The sequence below is a fragment of the Leguminivora glycinivorella genome, chromosome 16 (genome assembly GCF_023078275.1).
Source record: "Leguminivora glycinivorella isolate SPB_JAAS2020 chromosome 16, LegGlyc_1.1, whole genome shotgun sequence".
In the NCBI taxonomy this organism is placed as follows: Eukaryota; Metazoa; Arthropoda; class Insecta; order Lepidoptera; family Tortricidae; genus Leguminivora; species Leguminivora glycinivorella.
This window is the reverse complement of record NC_062986.1, coordinates 14,220,659-14,246,317: the sequence shown is the minus strand read 5'-3', so window position 1 is coordinate 14,246,317 and position 25,659 is coordinate 14,220,659. Positions and strand designations below refer to the sequence as shown.

Sequence of the window (25,659 nt, the reverse complement as noted above, 5' to 3'; positions counted from 1 at the left end):
TAAGTAAAACTTAATTATTATCACCAATATGTTCTAGCTCCACATTTCTCACGCGTATGTAGGGTTAAATCCGGTAGAATAGCACAAGTCGTTTTCTGTCCACTTATACATTGATATAATAACTAAATTTCTTTTATCAGCAATTTGTAATGTGAACAGAATCTTTGGGATTAGATAAAACACGTTTGCATCTTCCTTTTAAGGCACAAGGCCTGTCAAGAGTAATAAATATAAATGCAGCCGTAAGTACTGTAGCTCATTAGATTGTAAAGTTTAACACGCTTAAAGTCTGCTGATGCTTGCACCTCCAGGGTTGTCGTCTGTGCATTGCCGACTATTCTAAGCATGTCATGCAGAATCCATTTCCTGAAATAGCTGTAAAAGCTTTTACTCAATAATTTAAATTATACCAGGTGTGGCTCACTCCGCGATTTCCCCGAGCCGTTACAAGTAGGTACAGTCAACCAATTGGAACCCTAGGCCACTGTAGGACTATGTCATAGTAACGCTATAAATCAGATTGTAAGAAATCTCTTACTGTTCCAAAACTTTTAAGGACTGTACAATCAGGTACACGAGGTTGTCACTAGTTATTAGTGATAGCGCTCGCGAAAAATGGAGAAAGTTTAGGCACCTTAACCGGGGTTTTGTAACACAGGGAGCCTCCTGAAAATAGTATTATATGTGACCTTGAAGGAAGATGGCAGATAGCGTAGCGTTTACTTGGTCTCCAGGATGAAAGCAGCGAATTTCTGTTCATGCTCTCCCTTAGGGTCGTACTTGGCCCTGAACTCTGCAAATTCTGCCGGTTTCCTCTCCTGTAGGGCTTTGACTGATTTCCTCATGTTAGCCTTCTGAATGTCTGAGCACTTCTCACAGGCGGTTGCGACTACCTCGGGGAGCAGTTCTGAAAATTATAAGAATAATAGAAAAAAGTTCAAAAGGGGAAATAGAAGAGTTTGTATGAAAAAGCTTCATGCTTCGACTGTGGAGTCTAGTTTACCTCAGTAGCTTTTGCTTCTAGTTCAATTTTATACATGCGGCCGAAATTTTAACAATTATAGCGATCCGATTTTAGAAACACCAGAAGAGTTTCTAATGACGGTGACGATGTTCGATAGTTAAATATGACAGCTTTAAAAGCCGAGAAACTTATTTCGAAAATCTTAAGAGTTTTCATACTGATGATGTCCGATAATCAAGAGCGAGAGAGATAGCTCAATGTGTTTCGAAAGCTAAGAACCTTAGGTACTTCGGAAATCAGCAGAATGCTCAACCGTGCAGGGTAATCTTGTCGAGCAAGCAGTTGATGTAGGCGTTGAACTGAGGTTCGTTTCTTAACATCTTTTCTACGTCAATCATACGGAGTCATATTTGTCGTAGCATCACAACACCAGCAAGGAGAAGAGCACAACCAAAGTAATTCAAATTCTGAGAAACTTACTTCTGAAATCCAGCGACAGCCTGCTGGGGAGACAGTGTGATGGCAGGATGCTGCGCAGGATCGGGAGGGTGATCATCTTTGGATCACAAAGCCATACTAGTTAGTTAGTTAGTTACTTACTTCTGAAATCCGCTGAGTGTTCCACAGTACACGGTCCTTTATCCAGCATACAGTTGATGTAGGCATTGAATTGAGCTTCATCTGCTAACACCTTGTCTACGTCTATGGAGTCATATTTGGCGTCGTAGCAGAGAACCATCGGAGACAAAAGCGCGATCAACACGAGGACTTTCATGGTGATGCAGTTAAGTATCTAAAGATAAAGAGAGGCCTGATAAAATAGTTATTTGTTTTACAATGGGTCCAAGTTTGTTTAACCGCTAGTGCCAATATTGATGCCAGAGAAAACGAAAGATACAAATATTTAAAAAGTGAGAGGTTTCGACTTGAGCATTAGGGGTTGAGCTTGAGAGAGTTTCAAGACTTTCAAGGCACGAAGATTAAACACATTTTTGCCACTGAGTGAAACATAACATTTTTCACCACACCAACACCAGAAAAATACGGACATCATTCAAAATAAATCCATTAGCTGTATAATTTCTTAAGACATTTTTTTCTGCTCAGTTAATTTTAAGTTAAGTCAGTTAATTAGCTCGGAAAGAACTGGAATTTGAATTTTTTTTCATCCCACATTTGGATCAAAATTCATCTCTCACAATTGGTTTTAGATTCTAGACAGTTAAAGGAACTTACCGGTTACTGGTATGGTAAAAGTTACTTTGATGTACTCACCGATTTTCCAAAGTTGTGTAGCTGGAAGATTTCAGATGAAATGGCAAATTCTGCAAACGTTTTAGGCTACTTATACTAAAATATGACGGAAATTCATTATTTATCCAAAATTTATTAAATTGCTTTGTTCGTGCCATAATATCAAAATAATCGTTGTTTTTACCATTAAAATGACTAAAACATTACAGGTGACCTTCAAAAAGTGGACGGTATAATGTATCTACATAATTATATACAATAATTTTCTTATCTATAATATAATCGGTGTAAGTTTCATTCGAAATTGACGTACAAGTTTTGATATGTAGCATATAAAGTACATTATAAGGGCATTATAGGCTGTTACTGAACCAGTGAGCTACAACCTCGGCCTTGTCGTCACTTTCCATCAGGTGCGACTAAGGTCAATCACTGGCCAGTTTATAATAAAAAAAAAAAAAAAAAAAAAAAAAAAAAAACTTGCACCAATGACAATGGAGGGTTAACCCGAGGGATAGCCCACCATTTTATATGGAATTTGACAGAGGACAGCCCACTAACCCTGAGTTAAGTGGTTCGTGCAAGTGGGCCTAAGTGGACCAAGGTTTGATAATAAACGTGTCGAAAAAAATTTAAAAGAATTAAATAAAAAACACGGGAAACTATCATTTATGCTCCCTATGACGTAGTTAAGCGAGATGCAAGCCCTTAGATTTACCAAGTTAATTTACAATTATTCATTCATTTTTTAATACCTAAGTAGAAAAAATTAATACAAAATTGAGTCATATGATGATCAATATGACCATTAAGTTGAACGTTGCTTTATTGTACCCACAACCATTACATTAATCGCATAATTTTTGCAACACTGTGCGTAGGACAATAATTATATTTATAGATAGGCTGGTATACACTATTATACAGCGTGTTTTTATTGAATCCGGTTAAAAAAAACTAACTGTACTATTCAGTGGTCCTATTAATGGACCTAAACTTATCCTGTCATCAGACGGGGTTCATGAATATGAACAATTGAACATGCTTAATTTGCTAGAGTCAAACTAAGTGACATTGACTTTGATAATCCCGCCTGTACAGTCACTTTGTCTATACCTTTTCACATTAAAGTCTTGTTTGAAATGTCATGCGAAATTGTCAAACAATTTAAAGCGACAAGGTACAGAAATCATCACTTATTTATGCCGGTGACTGTACAAGGGTCGGACGACAGTTTGACGTGTCTGTCTGTCTGTCTGTGGCATCGTAGCTTTCGAACGGATGAACCGATTTAGATTTTTTCTTCTTTGGTTTGAAAGCTGAATTATGGCTGAATCATGAACGAGATACAGAAAATTCTATATTGACGGAACGCCATTCTTTAAACTAAGGATATAAAGTTATTAGTGAAGTTTATTGCTAGCAACATAAAGTTAGGCACCTGTTTCGTTGCCGACATAAAATAAAATAGGTATTACTTAATATTTGGTATTATGCCATCTAGTGTAACAATGTTTTAGAAGGTTACTGATGTTACTATGAAATTGTTACCTTTAGTTATGCCCAGTCTGCAGGGTGTATTTGGATAATGGATCAGTAAGGGCAGCTAGTTCTATGCGAAAACGGTATTAGAATACCTTTGCTCGATTCTCTTTTGTGTGTGTTCGCTAATTATTTTTATTTTCGTTTTACCGAGTTCAATTATAGGTATTTTTATCATGTTGAAACGCAATTACTATTGGCGGTATTTTTACAGGCTTATAATATAGGTAAATAAATTAATTAATACTCATACTTATACTCATACTCATACTCAGACTCATACTCATACTCATACTCATACTCATATTTATTAATAATATCAATTACAGGTCAAGCTTAAATATTATAATTACAATCACAGAAAATTTGTAAATTTATGTATACATTAATTTATTTTATTAATTAGCTTTCATATTATTCATTCATTCTTACACACAATACTTATATTCTATACCATTTCATTCTACCTTAATCATTAAAATGTGTTTACCACCTTATCTAATTGAGATTGTTGGAAACCTAAACTGTTAAGGTAAAGTGGGGGAAGATTGAAGGGATACTTAACAAAAACAGGCAATAACATCAGGGGCCGATTTTTGAGTCTCACTGTCACTAAAATACCGGTTGAAAACGGTGAATTGCCTATTATTTTCAGTGTCAATTTTCTGAATTCGAACGCGTGAGACTCAAAAATCGGCCCGCTGAAGACAAAATTATACCGACAGCTCAACACGGCCCCCGTTGTCTAGAGTTCAAGTTGACAATAAAGATGACATACCAAAGACTTTCATTTATTCATTAGATCTTTTCTTTTTTTTATACTACATACTACATCGGTAGAAACTTATACCATTCCCTTTTGCTGTGTTAAATACACAGCAAAAAGGAGTGTACAAGTTCCAAGGAGGGTTCGGGTTGCCGACGACTCAAAGGACAATAGACGGAATAAGTCAGTTCCGTAAGTCCTCCCATCATCAGTACACCGCACCCTCATTGAGCTCTGGCAGCCTTACTCACCGGCAGGAACACAACACTATTAGGGTCTTGTAAGTACTTAAGCACTTACTGTTATTAAATAATATATTTCTTTAACGAAATTTGACTGACCACTGGAGATGGGCCAAATATGGACTTTGCCGAATACGAATATTCGGCCGAACATTCGGTTCAACACTTACCGAATCATTAACATTAACTTACCGAATATTCGGTTACGCCATATTTTTAAAGCGGATGTTAAGATTAAAACTATGAAAAAATTGATGGTTATACATACTATACTACAACCTTGCTACAACTAATGTTCTTATGATTTAGTGGATAACTAAAACTTAGTTAAAACAACTCTGAACTCTTCTCAACTCTTAAACTACGGTTTTTTAAGTTTTTTATAAAACAATTGTATTCATATTTTGACGCATAGGTAATTATCTCTTTTTAGTAGTTCCTTAGAAAGCTACTACTAAAGAGCTTATTATCCAATGGAATACGTAAGATCTTCATTAGTTATTTACTTTGTTTATTCGGTAAATATTCGGCAATCATACCGAATTATTCGGCCGAATACGAACATTGAAAACTTTGCCGAATACCGAATATTTACCGAATATTCGGCCCATCTCTAGACCACCCATTCCATATAAATGATCACGAAATGAATAGAACAGCTTTGTTAATTGGTTTAATTAGTTCATACTTTTGTCTACAATTATTAAGTAATGATAATGAATGACTTAATGAGCCACGAATTACTACTTTACTGAATCAATAGAGTAAGTCCTACAATCGTGTGCTCAGGAAGTCTTTAAATGAAAGAGTTACTTATTGTTGTTCTAATACATTTTTTTTGTAAATACGCAGTTAAAATAATGTATTCAGCACGCTGGAGTTACAAAGGGGCAAAACGTTTTCATTTATAAACAGTTTGCGGGTTACATGGATGCCACTTATTGTGTTTGAGATGTGTCTGTGCCAGTGACTGTGAATTTTGAGGATAAAATGTAAGTTTTCAAAGTTTTATATTGTTTACAATACAACATGTTTTTATTGGTTTCCATTAATTGAATAGAATAGAAGGAAACTTTAGTCAGGACGCTTAAACAATAAAAAAATATAAAAAATACATACAATTACGCCTATATAAAGGGGTAGACAAAGCACATGAAACTACTCAAGTTTCAGTGCCACTCGTGGCAATGAGGAGGCACACTGACACTTTATCCCGCCAGGCGGCGCCTGTGCAAGTGTCTAGGCATGTCACTGTCAATATCATCTTCTCGCTCTTACGTATGAAATTCTTTATCTGTGCATTGGACTAATGGTGGCGCCATCTGTCCTACATAATATTCTCAGAAAACTTGATACCCACCTATCCAAAGTGGCCCTCATCTGGAATATACCCGACATTCGACATTGTCTTTATGAATCGCTTTCCGCTTCTGGTTTCTCGTATACCGCCACAATTTAACCCATATCCCACAGTCGACTAACCCGCGGGAAGAAAGGGGTCCGTTAAAATAAAAGTATGTCATAATTGCATTTAAACGTCACGTTCACATACTTTAATGTTGAGAAACGTCGTCAAGAGTTCTTTTTCCAAGTTGAGTTACAATTAACGCTGGTTTCTAACCCTTCCGTTACATATAACACGTTAATACTTTAGTGGAGGTCTTAACTCTGACTGTTGTCGAGTTTTTTTTTAATCAATTTAACGGCTCATTATGTGTAGTAGTATTTTTATTATGATATGTGACGTCAATTACTTGACACTAACTTGAATGTTATTCTTAAGGGTCTTTCACACTAATTTATTAATTTATTATGTATGTAATTTGTTTCAAATTTAATAAAAAGTGATATACCCGTTGGTTCCTGAGGATGTACCTAACGACGTGTCGAATTTAACGGAAAACAAAAAAACACGGTGTATAGTATTCAAAAATAATATTTTTTATAATTCATACAGATTCAATATCTTGTCAAAACAGTTTCAAATACGTAAATACCTATTCTTATTATGATATTTTCATAATTCATGTTTTTCTTGTAAAACACTTTCAAATTAAATACCTATTCTTATTATGATGTTTTCAAAGCTCAAAGGCTAAATACTAATTAAAAATCCCATTGTTTTCAGAACCATTCAACATGCAATTATCAACAATTCTACTCATCTGTACTGCAGCCCATCTCGCTCACACCTACGACGAGAAATACGACAGGATAGAGATAGAGAACATCGTGGCCAATGAAGAGATTCATAAAGCTGTTAACGACTGTATTTTAGGAAGGATGGACTGTGGGCCATATTGGGACGAAGTCAGAGGTATAATCTATTATATCTAATGCATAATATACAATAATTTGCCCCAATAAATACAGCTACACTCGTGTGCTGCACACTTTAAATAACCACAATACAAAATTTAAATTAAAAAAAACCCCGATATACCGATTTCCATCAAAAATAAGCTTAGAACACTGACGACTAATTCAGCTTTCAAACAAAAAAATTAAATCTAAAGGTGCATTGTGCTCGGTACATTCTTTCGAAAGCTACGATGCCACAGATAGACACACACAGGCAAACAAACCGTCAGAGAGGGGTTTAAACTACTGTTGACAACTGTTGCATTAACCTAACTCGTTGATGTATATTCCATTATACTATTAACTTTGCCAATTTATAAACATTTAGAAAAAAGTTAGAGTATGTTATATACAGGGTGTAAACCTAATAAGGGCGAACCTCTTAACGGTGGTGAGTATAGGACATAAAAAATGGAATTAGATAACTTTTACTTAAAATTTAAATATTTTTTTTATCCATACAAATTAATTCGGCCCGCAACGTAATGCAAACACACTCGCGTTAAACGCTCGTTGACAGTTGTCATTGATTGTCACCGCAACCACGTTTACAGTACATTGCTGCTGGGAAATTTTTCAAAAATTCTTTATGGGGTGAAAAGTAAGAGTAACTCAAAAACACCTCTTAATTAATGATAACAATATTGAATTATATGCCTGGTTTCATTTATCGCCCTTATTACGAGTACGTTTACGCACTGTATATGAGTAAAAAAATGAAAATGAAAAAAAATGAAAATGAAAATTTATTGATAACATTAGGTTACATGTCAATCGTTTAGTAAAATTTAACTTATTTAAAACATCAATAGTAGTACTAGCGAGTTAGCGGCAGAAATCGCCCAGGATCGCTGTGCGCACTGCACTGCACGTCAGAAAGTAATAGTCAGGACATATATTACCGCCACCAAAAGCAAATACCCCGACACCTGGCGAAAGATACGCCAAATGTTCAAGAAGATCCCACAGACAATATAATAAAATTAGAAATCTCACAGGACCACCACACACAATAAACGGACGTCACCAGGCCACAATGGCATTTCTCCGAAAACGGAACGCCGCTCTCTGTCGCGCCAATACGCAAGCGCGATAGAGATAGATCAGCGCTTCGTTTCGTGACATGTTAAGCGATTGTGCCATCAGCGCTATCAAAGATATCAACTATCCCAATATCTGGCAGGAGATAGGTATTCCTGTTCAAGAAGATTACACAAAAGCTATAATTTAATTAGAAACCTTACAGAACCACCACACACACACAAATAAAAGATGGTAGTCAGCACATATGTTAGCGCGACCAAGAGTAAATACCACAATATTTTGCAGTAGATAGGCATAGCTGGGCACCGTTAATCAAATAGTTAACTTCGATAATCGTTAATCCGTTACTTAAAAAGTTAACTTCGTTAATCGTTAAAGCGATACATTTCGGTAGATTTAACGGAAGTTAAAGTTAATCGATAATCCGTTAACACGTCATAAAAATAGGACTCCACTGTAGGTATTATGTATTTCTATTTACTAAGTATCCACCAAAAACCATTAAAACCTGTGACACCAATCGGTAAAAACCGGCCAAGAGCGTGTCGGGCCACGCTCAGTGTAGGGTTCCGTAGTTTTCCGTATTTTTCTCAAAAACTACTGAACCTATCAAGTTCAAAACAATTTTCCTAGAAAGTCTTTATAAAGTTCTACTTTTGTGATTTTTTTCATATTTTTTAAACATATATGGTTCAAAAGTTAGAGGGGGGGGACACACTAGGAGCGATTATTTCCGAAAATATTAATATTATCAAAAAACGATCTTAGTAAACCCTTATTCATTTTTAAATACCTATCCAACAATATATCATACGTTGGGGTTGGAATGAAAAAAAATATCAGCCCCCACTTTACATGTAGGGGGGGTACCCTAATAAAACATTTTTTTCCATTTTTTATTTTTGCACTTTGTTGGCGTGATTGAGATACACATTGGTACCAAATTTCAGCTTTCTAGTGCTAACGGTTACTGAGATTATCCGCGGACGGACGGACGGACGGACGGACGGACGGACAGACAGACATGGCGAAACTATAAGGGTTCCTAGTTGACTACGGAACCCTAAAAACTGAAATGTAATAATTACGGTCTCTTCGGGCTTTTACCACCGTTGGTTGCCAAATTCCTAGGTTTTATTTCGGGATGGTAATTATTGGGTCATTCATGCGGTGATCGTGGTGCGTCGGTTCTTCAGATTAAGTTTTGAGATGACAACTCGATGCAGCACAATACAGCATGCTGGTAAAGTAATCTAAGGCCCGCACCGGACTCTAACTCGATGCGTCGGTTGTGCGATTTGTCTGTCATGCCTGATGATTGCACTCTATTCCCAGGTTAGTGATCGATCTAGCACGCCTAATAAGATTTAGAAGATCTCGAATAAGTGATCCAAAGTCGCCAATTGGTCTTTAGACTGTTTATAACCGACGGATCTGCTTTTACCGATAAAACCTAGGTTTTGCCGTACTACGGGCTTTTACAGTAGCAGTAAGAACGTGGTTTTCGCGGCGCAGCGAGTCGCTTGGGGTGCTGGATTAACGATTAACGGACTCGATGAAATTTAACGGAAGTTAACGAATCCGTTAACATTTTTTAAAGTTAACTTAAAAGTTAATCCGTTAATCGAAATGTTAACTTCGTTAATTAACGATTAACGGATTAACGAGTTAATGCCCAGCTATGTAGATAGGTATACTTGTTGAAGCACATCTGATAAAAGTTATAATGAAGTTAGAAACCTGACATGACCACCACACATAATGCACGGATTCCACAAAAGTTATAATTAAATTGGAAACCTTACAAGACCACACACAATTCACAGAGTGTCGAAAGATGTGGTCAGCACATAAATATATTAGCGCGACCAAGAGTAAATACACCAACATCTTTTAGTAGACTACTACTAGTTCAAGAACATCTGCAAAAGTTATAATGAAATAAGGAAACTCACAGGACCACCACACACGATGCACGGGACGTCAGATGATGGTGGTCAGAAGGTACTAGTATATCAGCGCTATCAAGAGCAAATACCCGAATATACACGGTGTAATATGATGAAATCGAATAATTTTAACAACGTATCTCTCTAAGAACAAATTAAATTATTTTCATAGAAAATATTTTAACACGAGCCTTCGGGAATGTCATATACTTGGAGATTTCGACCCTTGCCTTCGTGTACCGATGGCCGAGTGGTTCATGCATTCGCCCGGTAAGCGGAGTACGCTGGTTCGATTCCAGCTCGGAACACTGGAGGCCTTGGTCGCTTTTTCTTTGTATATAACATTTATTTAATGTTTTTAACGTATCCCTACTCATATTAGAAGAGTAAAATGTCATAAACCTCCACGTCGTTTTTTTTTTAATTAATTTGTCACACATCAAATAAAGGAAGTTTTGAATATCGTATTTTCATTATTAAGTCAGTTTGTGTTTTGACCAAAAGTCATTATAAATCTGTTTTTGTAAAAGCCATCCCAAATATGGATAAATTTGTTGTTGTAATTTTAGTGAAAATAACGAAATTTTAAATACAGAGTGTTTTATTATGTATAAGTTATATTTAAAAATCGCTGATGAAAATAAAAAAATCGGTAGTTTGAGAAGTACTTCTCAATCTATTGATTCTAAATTTTAATTTATTGTTTATTCAATCACTCAATATAATTATTACTGTTTTTAATTGTATTTTATTCATAGATTTTTTACATATTAAATTTAGATTGAGCAGCAACATGCTCCAGTCCATCACAATTCATAATTAAATAAATAAATAAAATAAATATTGGGGACACCTTACACAAATCAACTTAGCCCCAAACTAAGCAAAACTTGACTATGGGTGTCAAACAATGGCAAGCATGTTCAGTGGCTACATGTGGAATTCAACTTAATAGTGTTAATGGAAAAAATGGATCAGTTACAATTGCCCCCCAGTCGAGATTTGTCCTGCTGTGCCTCAGACGAAGGATACTATAGACTTGACGCAAGCGTACACCCGTAAGGGACAGATATAGAATAATGGAGCGAATTTAAGAATCACTTTAAAAATGGCTGACAGTTTACCATAAACAACCTACGTAATTTGGGCGGATAATAAGCTTGACAAGCCACGTCCTTATTGTTTGCCACAAACTCGTTTGTGGCAACGGCGGAAACGTGAAACTATGACAAAGACAAAAAATAACATTTTGCTCTCTGTCACTCTTATTATAATTTGTATGTGACCATCTCGTTCGGTAGTGGTATTATTATTTGGCTGTCTAGTCTATAGTATCCTTTGTTTAAGTGCTGTGCCTTATTAAAATACCTACGCTGACATTTCGAACATTCGTCCGCCATCTTGTAGTTTTTGACAGGCCGTGGAAGGCCCCACCCTATTCAATTATGTTTTTATTAATAAATTATTTGTATTTGAATTTGTATTTATTTGTATTTGTACTTTACCGCCCTTATGCGGTAAAATAGCTCATTAGGTGTCAATATGCAGGCAGGCATGTAATAACACCGTATACGAGCGAGTGTGATGAAATAGTACATTACGATACAAGTGCGTAAAAAAGGAAGTTCGAAACGAGTGGCGATAGATTAAAACACGACCGAAGGGAGTGTTTTAAATCGACACGAGTTACGAATTTCCTTTTTGCACGTGTATCGTACGACGTTTTTCAGTACAGATGGCCCTCCGAACTTTTGACCTGACATAGGTATAATGAACCACTTCTCGCACTAGTGCGTATAAAAAACACCATCTGTACTGAAATAGTACATTACGATACAAGTGCGTAAAAAAGGAAGTTCGAAACGAGTGGCGATAAATTAAAACACGACCGAAGGGAGTGTTTTAAATCGACACGAGTTGCGAATTTCCTTTTCGCACGAGTATCGTACGACGTTTTTCAGTACAGATGAGCTTCCGAAGTTTCGACCTGTTATATAATGAACCACTTCTCGCACTAGTGCGTAAAAAAAACACCATCTGTACTGAAAAAATATTTTTTGTATTTTACATACTTACGATTAATAGTACACTGCGCAACAAGAGGAGGAAGTTGAATATTATTATACTTACGAGAGTTAGTTAAATCACGACGGCTTGCCGGAGCGATTTAAAGACTCGAGTTTGTAATATTCATACTCCCCGAGTTACACACAATGTTTTTCATCACACTCGTAATATAAAAAATATGTAAATAGATGTAAAAAAATTAATTACCTACGGTACTAGAAATTTCATTATTACCTTGGGAAAACGATTTTTCTATAACTCACGCTCCGCCTGCGTCCAATAGCACATTTAGTTTTGCGGGTGTGGTGAAAATGACATTTATTTTACGGAGACAGTGTAAAGGGCCCCTTTTCGGTAACTTATTGGAACCAAAATAGATTTTTAGTGACGCATAGAACGTTACAAAGCAAGTATGACTCACGATAGTCTAAGTCTGATTTTCAAATTTATAAACACTACTATTAGTTAGTGTTAAAGTTCATTCAGACGAGCGGTTGATTATTAATAGAATAAAAGTATGTCGCTAATGTCGCTTACGACATGCTTTTGCCTTGTATGGCAGATACTTTAATCATATCCGTAAAGCTCGAGAAAATACTGCCAAATTGTTAACCAAGTCATGTCATGAAAGGTTGTCAGACACAACTTCGCTTTAGCGTCTTCAGAAATGTTAGAAGAAGAATTGCATGTCGTAAGCTACATTAGCTATATGTCAAAGATTGCTCCTAAAGCGTATGCATGCATCGTTCTGAAACCGCTTCGGAACGCAGTCAAATGCACAAACTTACAAATATATAGTTATTGTAGCTAAGCTATCTCTGTCACTTTTCCGTATTGGCGGGACACACCCAAACTGCGACTCGATTGGTGTCTAACATCAACGATTCTTAAAAGTAGTTACAGGGTGGCTAGCCGAATGGCACAATCGCTCACGAAACGCTCACGAAACGAAGCGCTAGTAGATATCTATCTCTATCGCGCTTGCGTATTGGCGCGACAGAGCCAGCGGCGTATCGCTTTCGTTTGGCGTCGGAGAAATGCCATTCGGCTACGGGGCCAGGACAGCCGGCATAGCCGAAATAGGGTAAACTCGCCTCATTCAGTGACACGCCTAATTCGGTGAAACAACCAAAAATTGTCTTTCGGAATAGTGCTTCAAAGCTTGTATCACCGAATTAAGCGTGTCAATGAGGCGAGTTTACCCTATTTCGGCTATGCCGGCTGTCCTGTAACTGCTTTTAACATTGCAATTAGTGCAGGTATAGCAAAAACCCTAGTCTGAACCAGCTCTTACAATAGTGTATGTACCTACTAATAATTATTTGAATTAAATGGTATCACAATGGTGTTCGTGAGACGGGAATATTTCCTCATTCATTGATGAGCTAACGTCCTACTTATATAAGCTAGACAATGCCCATGAAACTAGCATTCCCCTGAAGACTTTGTAAGATAACTTAGATCAGGTATGTTTATTACACTTAGTTATTTTTCATCAAAATAAGATATGACAAAGAAATCAACACAACCGTCATTTTTTCTAGTGGAATGTTGATCCTAGACTTCATAGAGACTATAGCTATCTTTAAACAAAGGTGCAAAGTAGACTAAAATAAAATACACTAAGATAAGCAGAAAAAAAGTGACTTAGTCATCCAGTTGTCCACAGCTGGAATCGAAACAACGGCGTCCTTTATCTGTGTGTCTTTCATTTTCTAAAAATAATTCGATTTGTTATAAATAACATTATTCTAACAGTAAGTTAAAAAACACGAGCCAGATGGTCGGACGATATCAAAAAGACGGCAGGGCCGACCTGGCACAGAACCGCCGCTTATAGAACAGAATGGAAATCCATAAAAGAGGCATATGTTCAGCAGTGGACGCAAATATGCTGAGAAGAAGAAGAAGTTAAAAAGCTTCCAATTTAAGTCTTCACTTGACCACGTTATAACAAAATAATAGTAGGGTATAAACTCGCCTCATTCGGTGACATGCCTAATAGGCTACTTGACCCTTTTTTAAAGTCTATTTTATATTATTTATTACTGTCCAATTAACCGAAAAAAAATTCTGCCATATTTTATTACGACTTGAAAACCACAAAAAAACATTTATAAAGTTTACTTTAACTTAATTAGGCAAAAACATCATTAGCCATGTTAATCTATAGATTGTCTGCGCATGACGTAAATCGAATTGAGCACAAAATTTTCTGACATTTAAGTTATGAGGCATAAAGTTCATCATCTCAGTGATTGACTCGGCATTAAGTTAAGTTAGGTTCTGTGACGTCACTACACGTCTGACAGCGTTTTCGGTGGCCAAAGTTAAACTAAATATTACACAGATTTTTAATCAAAAATACGTAGCCACCATACACTTTTAATACCCAAAATCTATAAAAATTGGTTTCTTATGTCAAATACTACAGGAAACAATCATTTCTTGTGCCAAATTCCATAAGAGTCTAGTAGCCTATTCGGTGATACAAGCTTTGATAGTGCTTTAAAGACGATTTTTGGTTGTTTCACCGAATTAGGCGTGTCACCGAATGAGGCGAGTTTACCCATACCTTGACTGATCATGTATACTTGTACCTCCTGATTCGTTTAGAATATATAAAGCAAAATCGTCAAAATGGACACAATCATTTGAGCAGCAAAAATAACATCTTTACTCATAAACGACCGATCTGGCCAAGTGAATAGTGCTCCCTGTCAAGCCGACGGTCCTGGGTTCAAACCCCGGTAAAGGCATATAGTGTGATGACTGTACCTTTCTGGAGCCTAGTCAATCTGTGTATAAATGTCCTAATATTTACCTATTTCTTAAAACGTCTTTAGAATGCGCGCCCTCCTCCTGTGCTTGGGATTGTTGGCCACCGTAGCGGCCCAAAACTATGATGAGGTGTTCAAAACCGACGCCTCAGCGATCTTGGAAGACAAGGCCAAGTGGAAGATGCTGTTCAACTGTCTCATGAACCGCGGTCCGTGTGAAGAGTACCAGGTTATAAAAGGTATGGATTAAAAGCGTTTGTTGTTGTTGCCTAAAGCACAACAGAGTTGAAAAGCGCCTTCACGAGCTCGCGCCACACCTTATTCCTATCTTCAGTGACCCTCGTGGCCCCGCTCCAGCTGAATCCGGCTGCTCGTAACTCATTCTCGACGGACCGCTTCGATCATAGAAGATAAGGGAAAAGTCGTAACTCCATACATCAGTAAATGTGAGTTATTTGTATAGGCATAGCTATAGTGACATCTAGCGACAATCACGCGTCAACTAGCGTAAATTATCAGTATTGCTACTTGTCTATAGATGTCGTGACAAACGAAGAGTCTAATACTCACCAATTTTTAGCTAATATTACAATAGTATTAATCAGTATTCTGTTTTCAATTCCTTCTGCTTGTAATATAAGTTGTAAAACTGTTAATCTAATATGAAATTTTGGCCGACGAGACACTGTTGACACCTAGTATCGAGTAGTGGTACTGGTAATTCACGCTATTTGATGCGTGATTGACGTGTGATTGTCGCTAGATGTCGCTATAACTATGACTATACAAAAAACTGAAATTGAAAGCCTAGGCTGGGGGAACCTATAGGATGGCTTGTAGGACTCACTCCTCTCGTAACTTTGCTATCTCAATATTTGGTGACTATGGAGGGGATGAAGAATACCTACTAGCATGGCGTAACCCGCTTGCAGAAGAGCATCAGTTCACTCGTTATTCCATCCATGACACTCCTCTTAGGGTAGGAGTTCACAACAAAGCCAATTTTTTTGTCTGACGAAGCTGAATTGAACACACAAATGTTTGAATGGCCCGATCGTGAGCCTTGCATTGCTAGATTCTTAAAGGTACTATCAGATCCAAAAGTGCGTGGAGAAATTATTGAATGAATTCATTGATAAATTCGCCATGCACTTTTGCAGCTGATAGTACATCATATATTTTATATTTATATTTCATCATATTTTATATCCTGATAGTCGGACATCAATAATGTTCTCAGCCTGTCCTAATACGAAGTTACGAGTTCATCATTGTATATTTAGGTACCCAAACCCAAAACCCAATGGAAATTAGTCTTTCAGAGTTGGATTCACAGCGACCCTTGTGTCTAAGTATTAAAACATTAGTTTCAGACAAACCTTGGACTTTGGTCCTTATATCTCGAGTTTTAGTACTATTTAGGAAGGCAGAAGAATTGACTAAATCGAGGAGCCTGGGATATCGTTATGGTCCCACCAAAAAGCGAGCAAAGGATGAGCTATCGTATCGACGATAGAAACGAACACAAGATCTCGTGTAAATAAAAGAGAGAGAGAGAGAGAGCGATTTATTTATAGTTCATCACTGGGTGGCGAAATATTTATAACTCGCTCTCGCTATCACCGCGTCTCTTTTATTGACACCAGGGACCCGTTCCTCGAAAGGTACAAGCCTTGTATTACAAGTGCGCGAACTGTCAAATCGTATGAGTTGTCATGGAAGCACACATGTAATACAAGGCTTGTACCTTTCGAGAATCGGGCCACAGGTTGCACTGGTCGTGGTCGCGGAAGACCTCCTTTCGCCTTATATACTTATTAATATTTTATAAGGATTATAGGTATAACTTAAACAGTTTCCGTTTGCCAATCACGATATTATGCTACTACGGCGTTGGCCAAAATCAACAAAGATAATTAAACCTCTAGCGGATCCTACAACACCGCCGGGCGGAAACTTCGAGTTGTTGTTAAAAACTGACGCTGGACCATTGCTAAAAGACAAGGAAAAATGGAAGACCCTTTATAACTGTCTGATGGATCTGGGCCCATGTACTCAATACTCTAACGTCAAAGGTAATGTGAGATGGGGCTATCGCATATCTTTCTGACTATGGTAGTTAGTTACTATGGTAGGTATTTATTTTATACAGTTACTATGACACTACCTAAATACAGGATGGACCAATTAAATGCATGTATAAAAAAATCGGTACTTTTTTGTTTATATAAATAGAGAGATAGTTTTGAAAATAATATTTTTAAAAATTACGACAGTAAAATACACCCGTAGCCGAAGCCGAATAGCAAAACGAAACGCCGTGAAAGGTAATATGGCTCTGTCACGCCAATACGCAAGAGCGATGGAGATAGATATCTAAGAGCCTTTCGTTTCGTGAGCGTTTGTGCCATTTGGCTACGTACCTTAAAAATTCGTTGTTTTCAGTAGTACGCAAAGACCACGTCCTTCGTGCCGAGATTATAGTGTCGATCCAGTAGCCTTAAATCTGAAAATCATTGGTTGATTAAATTTGAGCTTGGACACTCAAGAAATCCCAACTTAAGTCGAAAACGCTGACGAACAGACAGATTTTTATAACGATTTTCTTCAAAAAAGTCTCGGATGTAAAACGTTCACTGTTTCAAAGTGTAAGACGTAATTTTGAATAATAATTTGCTTTTTTTTCTCTTAATGACATCGTTTTTATATGCCGACATTTTCCAAAAGCGGTCGAGACGAAATAGTTATTTGTTATACAAGGGGGCAAAGTTGTATTTTAACGCCGAGTGTGGAATTGAAAAACGAGCAAGTGAAAGGATTCTATAGAATTGATGATGATTTGAATTGACTATAGATAGTTGAACCACGAGCGAAGCGAGTGGTTCGAGAATAGAATCCGGAACTTGCGAGTTTTTTAACACACGAGAAGTAAAATACATTTGCACCCGAGTGTAACACAAAACTTTTCCCCTCACTATAGCGAGGAAACTACAACGCAAAAAATGCGTTTATCACTGCTTCCAGTAGTTCCACAGGTGGTAAATCATCTTTATTACTAGATTCACCTACTTTTATCAATTTTAAAGCAGTTAATTTGATTTTATTCAAGGTCAAATTACTTTACCCACTAGTGGATAAAATGCGTTTTTACCCGCTGGTATTAAAGGACAAAACACGTGTTTCCGAGCTAGTGAGGGGAAAAGAGAATTTATCACTGGCCCACCCTGTATATTAGACGAGATTTTCAGGATAACAAAGCGTGTGTTACGATATTTGGTGTTTTAGTTGCCGTAAAGTCGAGTTAGTGAAACAAAACTATCTGAACACAGTCAACATGACACCTACTAGAAGTAGAAAATATGTGATGTGCGCATTTTGCGTTTAATTAAGCATGTTCAGAAGTTTTTATTCGCTCATGATTTAGACGTAAATAAAATCGACTGTAATTTTTAAGAAAGAAAAGCTTCTGTACATTTTCCTTACGCTTTTATGACGTATAAGAGATAGTTATAGTTAGCGGGAACTTAACAGATTAACGGTTGTTTGTTTGATTTTGGAGTACTTTTGTGTTGTTTTATTTTTTATTGTGTGTATAAGTAGTTTGTTATCAGTTAAAGGTTGAATACGTATATATTATGTAAGATATTTGTATATAAATACATGTAGATATACCTACTTGTATTCTATAATTGTTATGCAATTAATATAATTAGCATCTATTTGTCGCTCATAAATAATGCTATAAGTACTATAATCATTAAATATAAGATTACAATGGACCTCATTATAAACAGTCATAAAAAGTGAACTGGTATTTTTTTATGATCACAATATCAATAGAATATAGGATCACTTTAATGACTTACTTACGGTGTAACATGAGGAAACCGAATGATTTTAACTACGCATTTCTGAGGGCAAAATAAAGATAAAATGATAAATGACGTCAAGCAAATTTCGCACAAACATTTTTTTTTATATTTTTTTAGTTTTTTTTTGTTGTATTTTCACATAAAAAGTAAATTAACCGGGCGACTAATTAACCATAGAAATGGGTATCAAAAATAATAGTTTGGCGACTAAAATGGGGCCTCAAAATATTTCAATATGAGGTAGCATTTTAATGTCATTACGGCTACGGTTTATTCAGACGCGAGTACCAACTATTTATTTGGCGACTGAATTATTATAATGGAAACAATTTAAGAGATACAGTTTAATAGGAAAACGGCTGCCTATTAATATAAAACATACAGTTCTTTTAAAATATTTATATAGCAAATTAACATAAAAAGTACATTTAAAATTTATACATCGACACTCATCACCTGAGCTATCATTTTAATAAAAAAAAGAAATCTTATAAAATATAACGGTCGACAAAATATTATACTTGGGTATGAAATTAGGTGTTTGGGGGTGCTGGCAACTTCGTCTATACAATTAATTTAACTTTTCATGACGTTTACTCTATCGAATCTAAGGCATCACTCTGAAAGATTAATTAAATCTTATGCTGGCATAATGTTAATGAGCAAAATAATCTTCTAAATTAAGAGTACTTCCGTAGATTTTTGTTTGCATAATATTTCGGTAAAAAGTTGTCCATCTTCTTCCTATTTCTGTTTTGATAGCGAGTCATGTGTGTTGAGGATGCATGCCTCTGGGAATGTATTTCATTTCCTTTTTGCTATCGTTGTTTTGTTCATACAAAGTACCTAAGAATATGCTATACTTAGCAAATTTGGTAGGACTTATATTCTACTAAAAGAATAACCTAACCCTAACCCACTTTTTGCTAGCAGAAAATAATTCTGCTCTATACGATTATCATGGCAATTTTTTTGAGTACCACGTCGGTGGCAAACAAGCATACGATCGGCCTGATGGAAAGCGGTCACTGAAACCTATGGACACCTGCAACTCAAGGGGTGTCACATGCGCGTTACTGACCCATTAGAAGCTTATACACTTCTTTTTTGCTGTGTACTTATTATAAAATGATTTGGTACGCGTTTCCTTCGCTTGCAACTCGCTCGAAAATAGATGTGAGATATTTAAATACTACCCGTGGTTTACGGGTCGCAAATACGATGTTTGAATAGAATAGACATTTATTTGTGAACACAGACAAGACAAAATACACATAATAACAACAAGACAGAAAGGAATGAAGTGCCACGAAATGACCTCACCTCAGCGTGTTGCTGGTGACTTCCATAAAGAAACGATTTTATATGTGTGTTTTAAAAAAACCTACTTCCCAATATTTTTTTAGTTGCCTCCGCAATTTAAATACTACTTTAAACGATGAGCTAAGTATAATTATTTAGGTGCTAACATCTATATGACTACAAATATTAAAAATCTTACGCTTTACAATACTAGGTGCCAATTATTATTTTAGTCGCCAAAGTATTGTTTAATGTTCCTCGGCAATATTTTTGTCGCTTGAAATTTGCTGCCGTTTTTTCAATAATAATGATGCTTAATATTTGCGGCTCATGTATTTTTTTTGTCGCCACAATATTAAAACACAGCCAAATTATATTATTGTATGCCCGACATAACTTCCCATTTAATATTTTAGGTGCCCGGTTAATTATATGCCAAAAGTAAATGTTATTCGTAAAACTGGCACCTAAAATATATTTTTTTCTATTTTTTAAATTTGGTAATGGTTGTAAACGTAGCAAGGGTTGTGTTGTGTTGTGTGTTTGTAATAGCAACGATGCCAACATGTAAGTATCGCTATAAATTGCGTAGGCGTTTATCCCCAAAAGTTCTCCATAATATGTCATACACTTTAGATGTACACATTTCGAATTAAAAAAAGTTTAATTTCATTTTAAAATAATATTATGTACCTACCTATACTTAATTAATAAAAAAAAAACGACATCGAGAAACGTTACGAATGGTGGTTTTATATTACCTCGATTCAATAATTTACATGAAACATCTCGAAAAGATTAGTATTTTACTTATAATCTTGTTGTTTTTGTTACTCTGAACTCTGAATCGTAGTGGCCCGCTGTGAACGTAGTCACAACCGCTTACGCTGCGTAAGCATTTCATAGCTCTCTCCCTATCCCTCTTCTGCAGAGGTGGGACAGAACTAGACTACATTTCGATGGCCATACTTAGCGTCTACGATTGTCACTTCACCTAAACCTGCTGCCCAATCTTACTTTCCCATGATTTCGGGCAAAATACGGCGTCAACCATCTTTCATATTAACTTTATTAATTTCATATTAACTTTATTCATTGTTTCTCTCAGATGCGCTGCCTAAACTTGTCGCGACTAAATGCGAAGAATGCACCCCAGAACAGAAGGAGAAGTTCAACAAGATTATGCAGCAGTTCGCACAGAAGTACCCAGAAGATTACGCGGAACTGTCCAAGAAGATGTTCCCTAAGCCTGACGAATAAATGGTTGTTGTAAGAGAGATTTCACATTGCGTCCGCTATCGGATTTCGGACCTTTTGATAAATAATTATATGACATTTTTACGCAAATTGAGGTAAGCTTAAGAAAGCTTGTGATGCTCAGATGATATGTACACTTAATTTAATGTGAGTACCTTTTGCCCATGCCAAAACAAAGTAACTTTTTGAGAAAAACAATTGTCAGATAATTAATGATTCCCTACAAAACTACACATATAAGGCATTAGATCCTTTCAGTTTTGAAAAAAATAAATGGCACTTTTTAACTCCTCCGTATAAGTGTACAAGTTTCTAATGGGTCGGCAACGCGCATGTGACACTCCTTGAGTTGCAGGCGTCCATAGGTTATGGAGACCGCTTTCCATCAGGCGGACTGTATGCTTGTTTGCTACCTACGTAGTATTAAAAAAAGTAATCATACCGTCTCTGCTATCCGATGTCGGAACGTAAATTATGAAATCCTCTTAATTTTATTAGTACCTATTGACTTTACGCTATAAATGTTGTATTAAATGCAATACTGTGAAATTATTCTTTTTTTTGTACAAGTGGCGAGTTAACTTGGTTAAAAATTAATAAAATAATATATAATAAATATATTGGTTTCTTTATTTCTGTGTAGGTGAGAAATGATTGTTTTTTTTTCAAATAAATGTACGAACACAATAAAAAATTAAGCAAGAAATAAAAGGAACAAGAGTTTTATTAGTATTCTTTCTTCCCAAATATATACATAACAGGTGTCCCAAGACTATAGTCCTATAGGACATGAACGGAAAATACTTTTAATATCGTAGATATGGTATTTTGCTAAAAGAAGACTTTATTTTATTTTTAAAACTAAGTAAAACTGCATTCATAGATTTTTAAATAATTATATGGTTAAACTGGGAATCAAACCCGCTGCACGAGAAAAAAAAACATTCTGTAATTTTGTCATACCGATCGATAGGCTTCATTATAAGGATTATTTTTCTCTAAATAACATAGTGTAGGACATAAAAGGAAGACCATGAATTTTAACATTTTACACGGCATACTCCTTACGCCGTTTTCACATTATCCGATCCGATATCGGATGTCGGAAGGATTTCAATAGAAAAAATCCAAGATGGCGCCTGTAATGTATGGGATATCGGTCCGACATCCGATATCGGATCGGATAATGTGAAAACGCACTTAGCCTTAAAATTTGTCCTGTATGGACAAAAAGTAAAGGAGTAAAAAAAAAATCTTTGAATGCAGTTTTACCAAATTTTAAAAGTAATAGTTGTGGAATTGAAAAACGAGCAAGTGAAAGGATTCTATAGTTGAACCACGAGCGAAGCGAGTGGTTCGAGAATAGAATCCTGAACTTGCGAGTTTTTTAACACACGGGAAGTAAAATACATTTGCACCCGAGTGTAACACAAAACTTTTCCCCTCACTATAGCGAGGAAACTACAACGCAAAAAATGCATTTATCACTGCTTCCAGTAGTTCCACAGGTGGTAAATCATCTTTATTACTAGATTCACCTACTTTTATCAATTTTAAAACAGTTAATTTGACTTTATTCAAGGTTAAATTACTTTACCCACTAGTGGATAAAATGCGTTTTTACCCGCTGGTATTAAAGGACAAAACACGTGTTTCCGAGCTAGTGAGGGGAAAAATAAAGTCTTCTTTCAGCAATATATCCCATCTGTGATATTTTAGGTAGGTTATTTCCCTTCATGTCCCATGGTCTTGGGACACCCTGTATATATCATCGTCGCGGAATCGGTTTTCGCCGACCAAAAATCTCTCGTTAGTCCGTTTTCACATTATCTGATCCAATATCGGATGTCGAAAGGATTCCACTGGAACGGTCCTACATACGATAAAATTAAGCAAATAAAATTAACAAGAGCTTTTATTTATTCTTTGCACCCTTTGTGACACCCCTTGAGTTGCAGGCGTCCATAGGTTACGGTGACCGCTTTCTATCAGGCGGACCGTATGCCAGCTTACCACCGACGTGGTAGAAAAAGAGCGAGATGCAAAGAAATCAAATTACTCAAACTCGTACCAAGGCTAAGGTCAAAACCCTTCTCCCGTTTTGGGCACAACCGTTAATTGAATTCGGTTTTTGTAATAAAAAAATATTGGCATTGGCACTGACTAACGGTGAAGTTTCAACTTCCATAAATTTTGCACTCGAGTATAATTTTAGTATTATGCATATATTATTTTTCCCCTCACTAGCTCGGAAACACGTGTTTTGTCCTTTAATACCAGCGGGTAAAAACGCATTTTATCCACTAGTGGGTAAAGTAATTTGACCTTGAATAAAGTCAAATTAACTGCTTTAAAATTGATGAAAGTAGGTGAATCTAGTAATAAAGATGATTTACCACCTGTGGAACTACTGGAAGCAGTGATAAACGCATTTTTTGCGTTGTAGTTTCCTCGCTATAGTGAGGGGAAAAGTTTTGTGTTACACTCAGGTGCAAATTTATTTTACTTCTCGTGTGTTAAAAAACTCGCAAGTTCAGGATTCTATAGAATCCTTTCACTTGCTCGGTTTTCAATCCCACACTCGGCGTTAAAATACAACTTTGCCCCCTTGTATAACAAATAACTATTGTCCCTTTCCGACATATTGGTGTGATAGAAAGGGACAAACGAACTTTATCGGCTTGATAACTTTAGTGAACGTTTATGAATAAGGGGGTTACATTATGACTATAACTGTAAATCTACATGTACATATATATGCTACAAAAATCTAATGGAATTCGCAAAGAATTGACCTCCCATTCATACTTAGCGCCTAATTAATTATTATAAGTATTGAAAAGTTACGTGCGTTTTATAAGTATATTTACATAATAATTAGTACTATTTAACTATGTTAATAGGTAGAAGACGTATATTTAAACATTTATTTTTAAATTCCCAAGAACTTGCCATCAAAATTAAGTTCATATACAAAGATTATCGAAGACATACATATCTGCATATATTATACATATATATGTGAATTTTATACAAACAAATTGTATATAACAAAATAAATAAAAATAAGTGAAATAACAAGATTCCTATGTCTGGTTACTCTGGTTCCAAAAGCAACTACATACCTACCGTAAATTGAAATTTATTTATTTATTATTTTATTTGTTAGGAAAACTTACAGCTAAAGTTACAATAAGGCTTATAACATAAAAACAATGAACCAATAGCAAGTTTCCACAGAAATTGAAATTAGAGCAAATAAAAGTATTACCTATGAACACGAATCGTAGAGAGAACAAAAAATGACATATTTCTTTATTTTAAAACCATGGTATCACTTCAATATGCACATTTTGAAAAAAAAAATTGTAGACATCATCAGCATAAATTTTATCATGCAGCATTAATTTGTAGGTGTAGTTATGATAGTATTTAATAGGTGGCGCTTAAAAATGGAGTTACGATTCTTAGGGCCAGTTGCATCAACCATATTTGACAGACACATCATCGTTACGCAGCAGAGGTCTAAGGAACTTCCCATACAATAAAATTTTACGAATGATTTAACGGTGACAGACGGTTTGGTGCAACCGGCCCTTAGTATGTAAATCCTACATAAATAATCCTTGTTCTAGTTCTAACTATCAAAATGGAATCAACAATGCAGTAACAAAACAAGTCAAGGAAAAAGTGACAAGTAAATCACTCGTTTTATCGTATACTTAAACTGCTTTCTTCTTCGGGACAGAGTAGATAGGATACAGTTAGTTCACTGCGTACATCAAAACATAGATATGGCTAATGGTATCGGAAAATTTCCGAAATCGTGAAATTGTTGAAGTAAGATTTTTGTTTTGACAGTGACAATTTTCTGAATTCGAACGCCGTGGGCCGAGGGGGCCGATTTTTGAGTCTCACGGCGTTCGAATTCAGAAAATTGTCACTGAAAATAATAGACAATTCACCGTTTTCAACCGGTATTTTAGTGACAGTGAGACTCAAAAATCGGCTCCCTGGGAATCGATTTTTGAATTTCGAATAACGCACGAATTCGCCATTCTAAAGTCTGTGGAAAACGACGTAATGCTATTTTTGAAAAAGAACGGCTAGTTATTTTAAAACTAGTGGTAATGACCACTCGTTTTCGATTTTGTTAGTAGAATCTAAATCGCTAGTAGTGGAGATATAATTGAACGAATTTCACGAAATCGAATGGCCGAAATTCAAAAATCGGCCACCTGGACGTGTTTGGGCTCATT

General features: G+C 36.0%; 3 protein-coding genes across 3 annotated transcripts; 2 read left to right on the top strand and 1 right to left on the bottom strand.

Moving 5' to 3' along the window:
• Positions 1-613: 613 nt before the first annotated feature.
• LOC125234803 (ejaculatory bulb-specific protein 3-like) lies at positions 614-2,269 on the bottom strand. The gene is made up of 3 exons (XM_048141209.1): positions 2,240-2,269; positions 1,565-1,757; positions 614-907 (listed from the first exon to the last, which is right to left on the bottom strand). Exons 2-3 carry the CDS (start codon positions 1,737-1,739, stop codon positions 720-722), a joined length of 363 nt encoding a protein of 120 aa, XP_047997166.1. The 5' UTR covers positions 1,740-1,757; positions 2,240-2,269; the 3' UTR covers positions 614-719.
• Positions 2,270-5,634: 3,365 nt separating this feature from the next.
• Positions 5,635-8,149, top strand: LOC125234804 (allergen Tha p 1-like). The gene is made up of 3 exons (XM_048141210.1): positions 5,635-5,760; positions 6,897-7,085; positions 7,953-8,149. The coding sequence occupies exons 2-3, from the start codon at positions 6,908-6,910 to the stop codon at positions 8,105-8,107; spliced, it is 333 nt and encodes a 110-aa protein (XP_047997167.1). The 5' UTR covers positions 5,635-5,760; positions 6,897-6,907; the 3' UTR covers positions 8,108-8,149.
• A 5,484-nt stretch (positions 8,150-13,633) lies between these two features.
• On the top strand, positions 13,634-22,111 carry LOC125234805 (allergen Tha p 1-like). Its single transcript, XM_048141212.1, has 3 exons — positions 13,634-13,655; positions 15,036-15,208; positions 21,252-22,111. The coding sequence occupies exons 2-3, from the start codon at positions 15,037-15,039 to the stop codon at positions 21,401-21,403; spliced, it is 324 nt and encodes a 107-aa protein (XP_047997169.1). The 5' UTR covers positions 13,634-13,655; position 15,036; the 3' UTR covers positions 21,404-22,111.
• Positions 22,112-25,659: the final 3,548 nt, after the last annotated feature.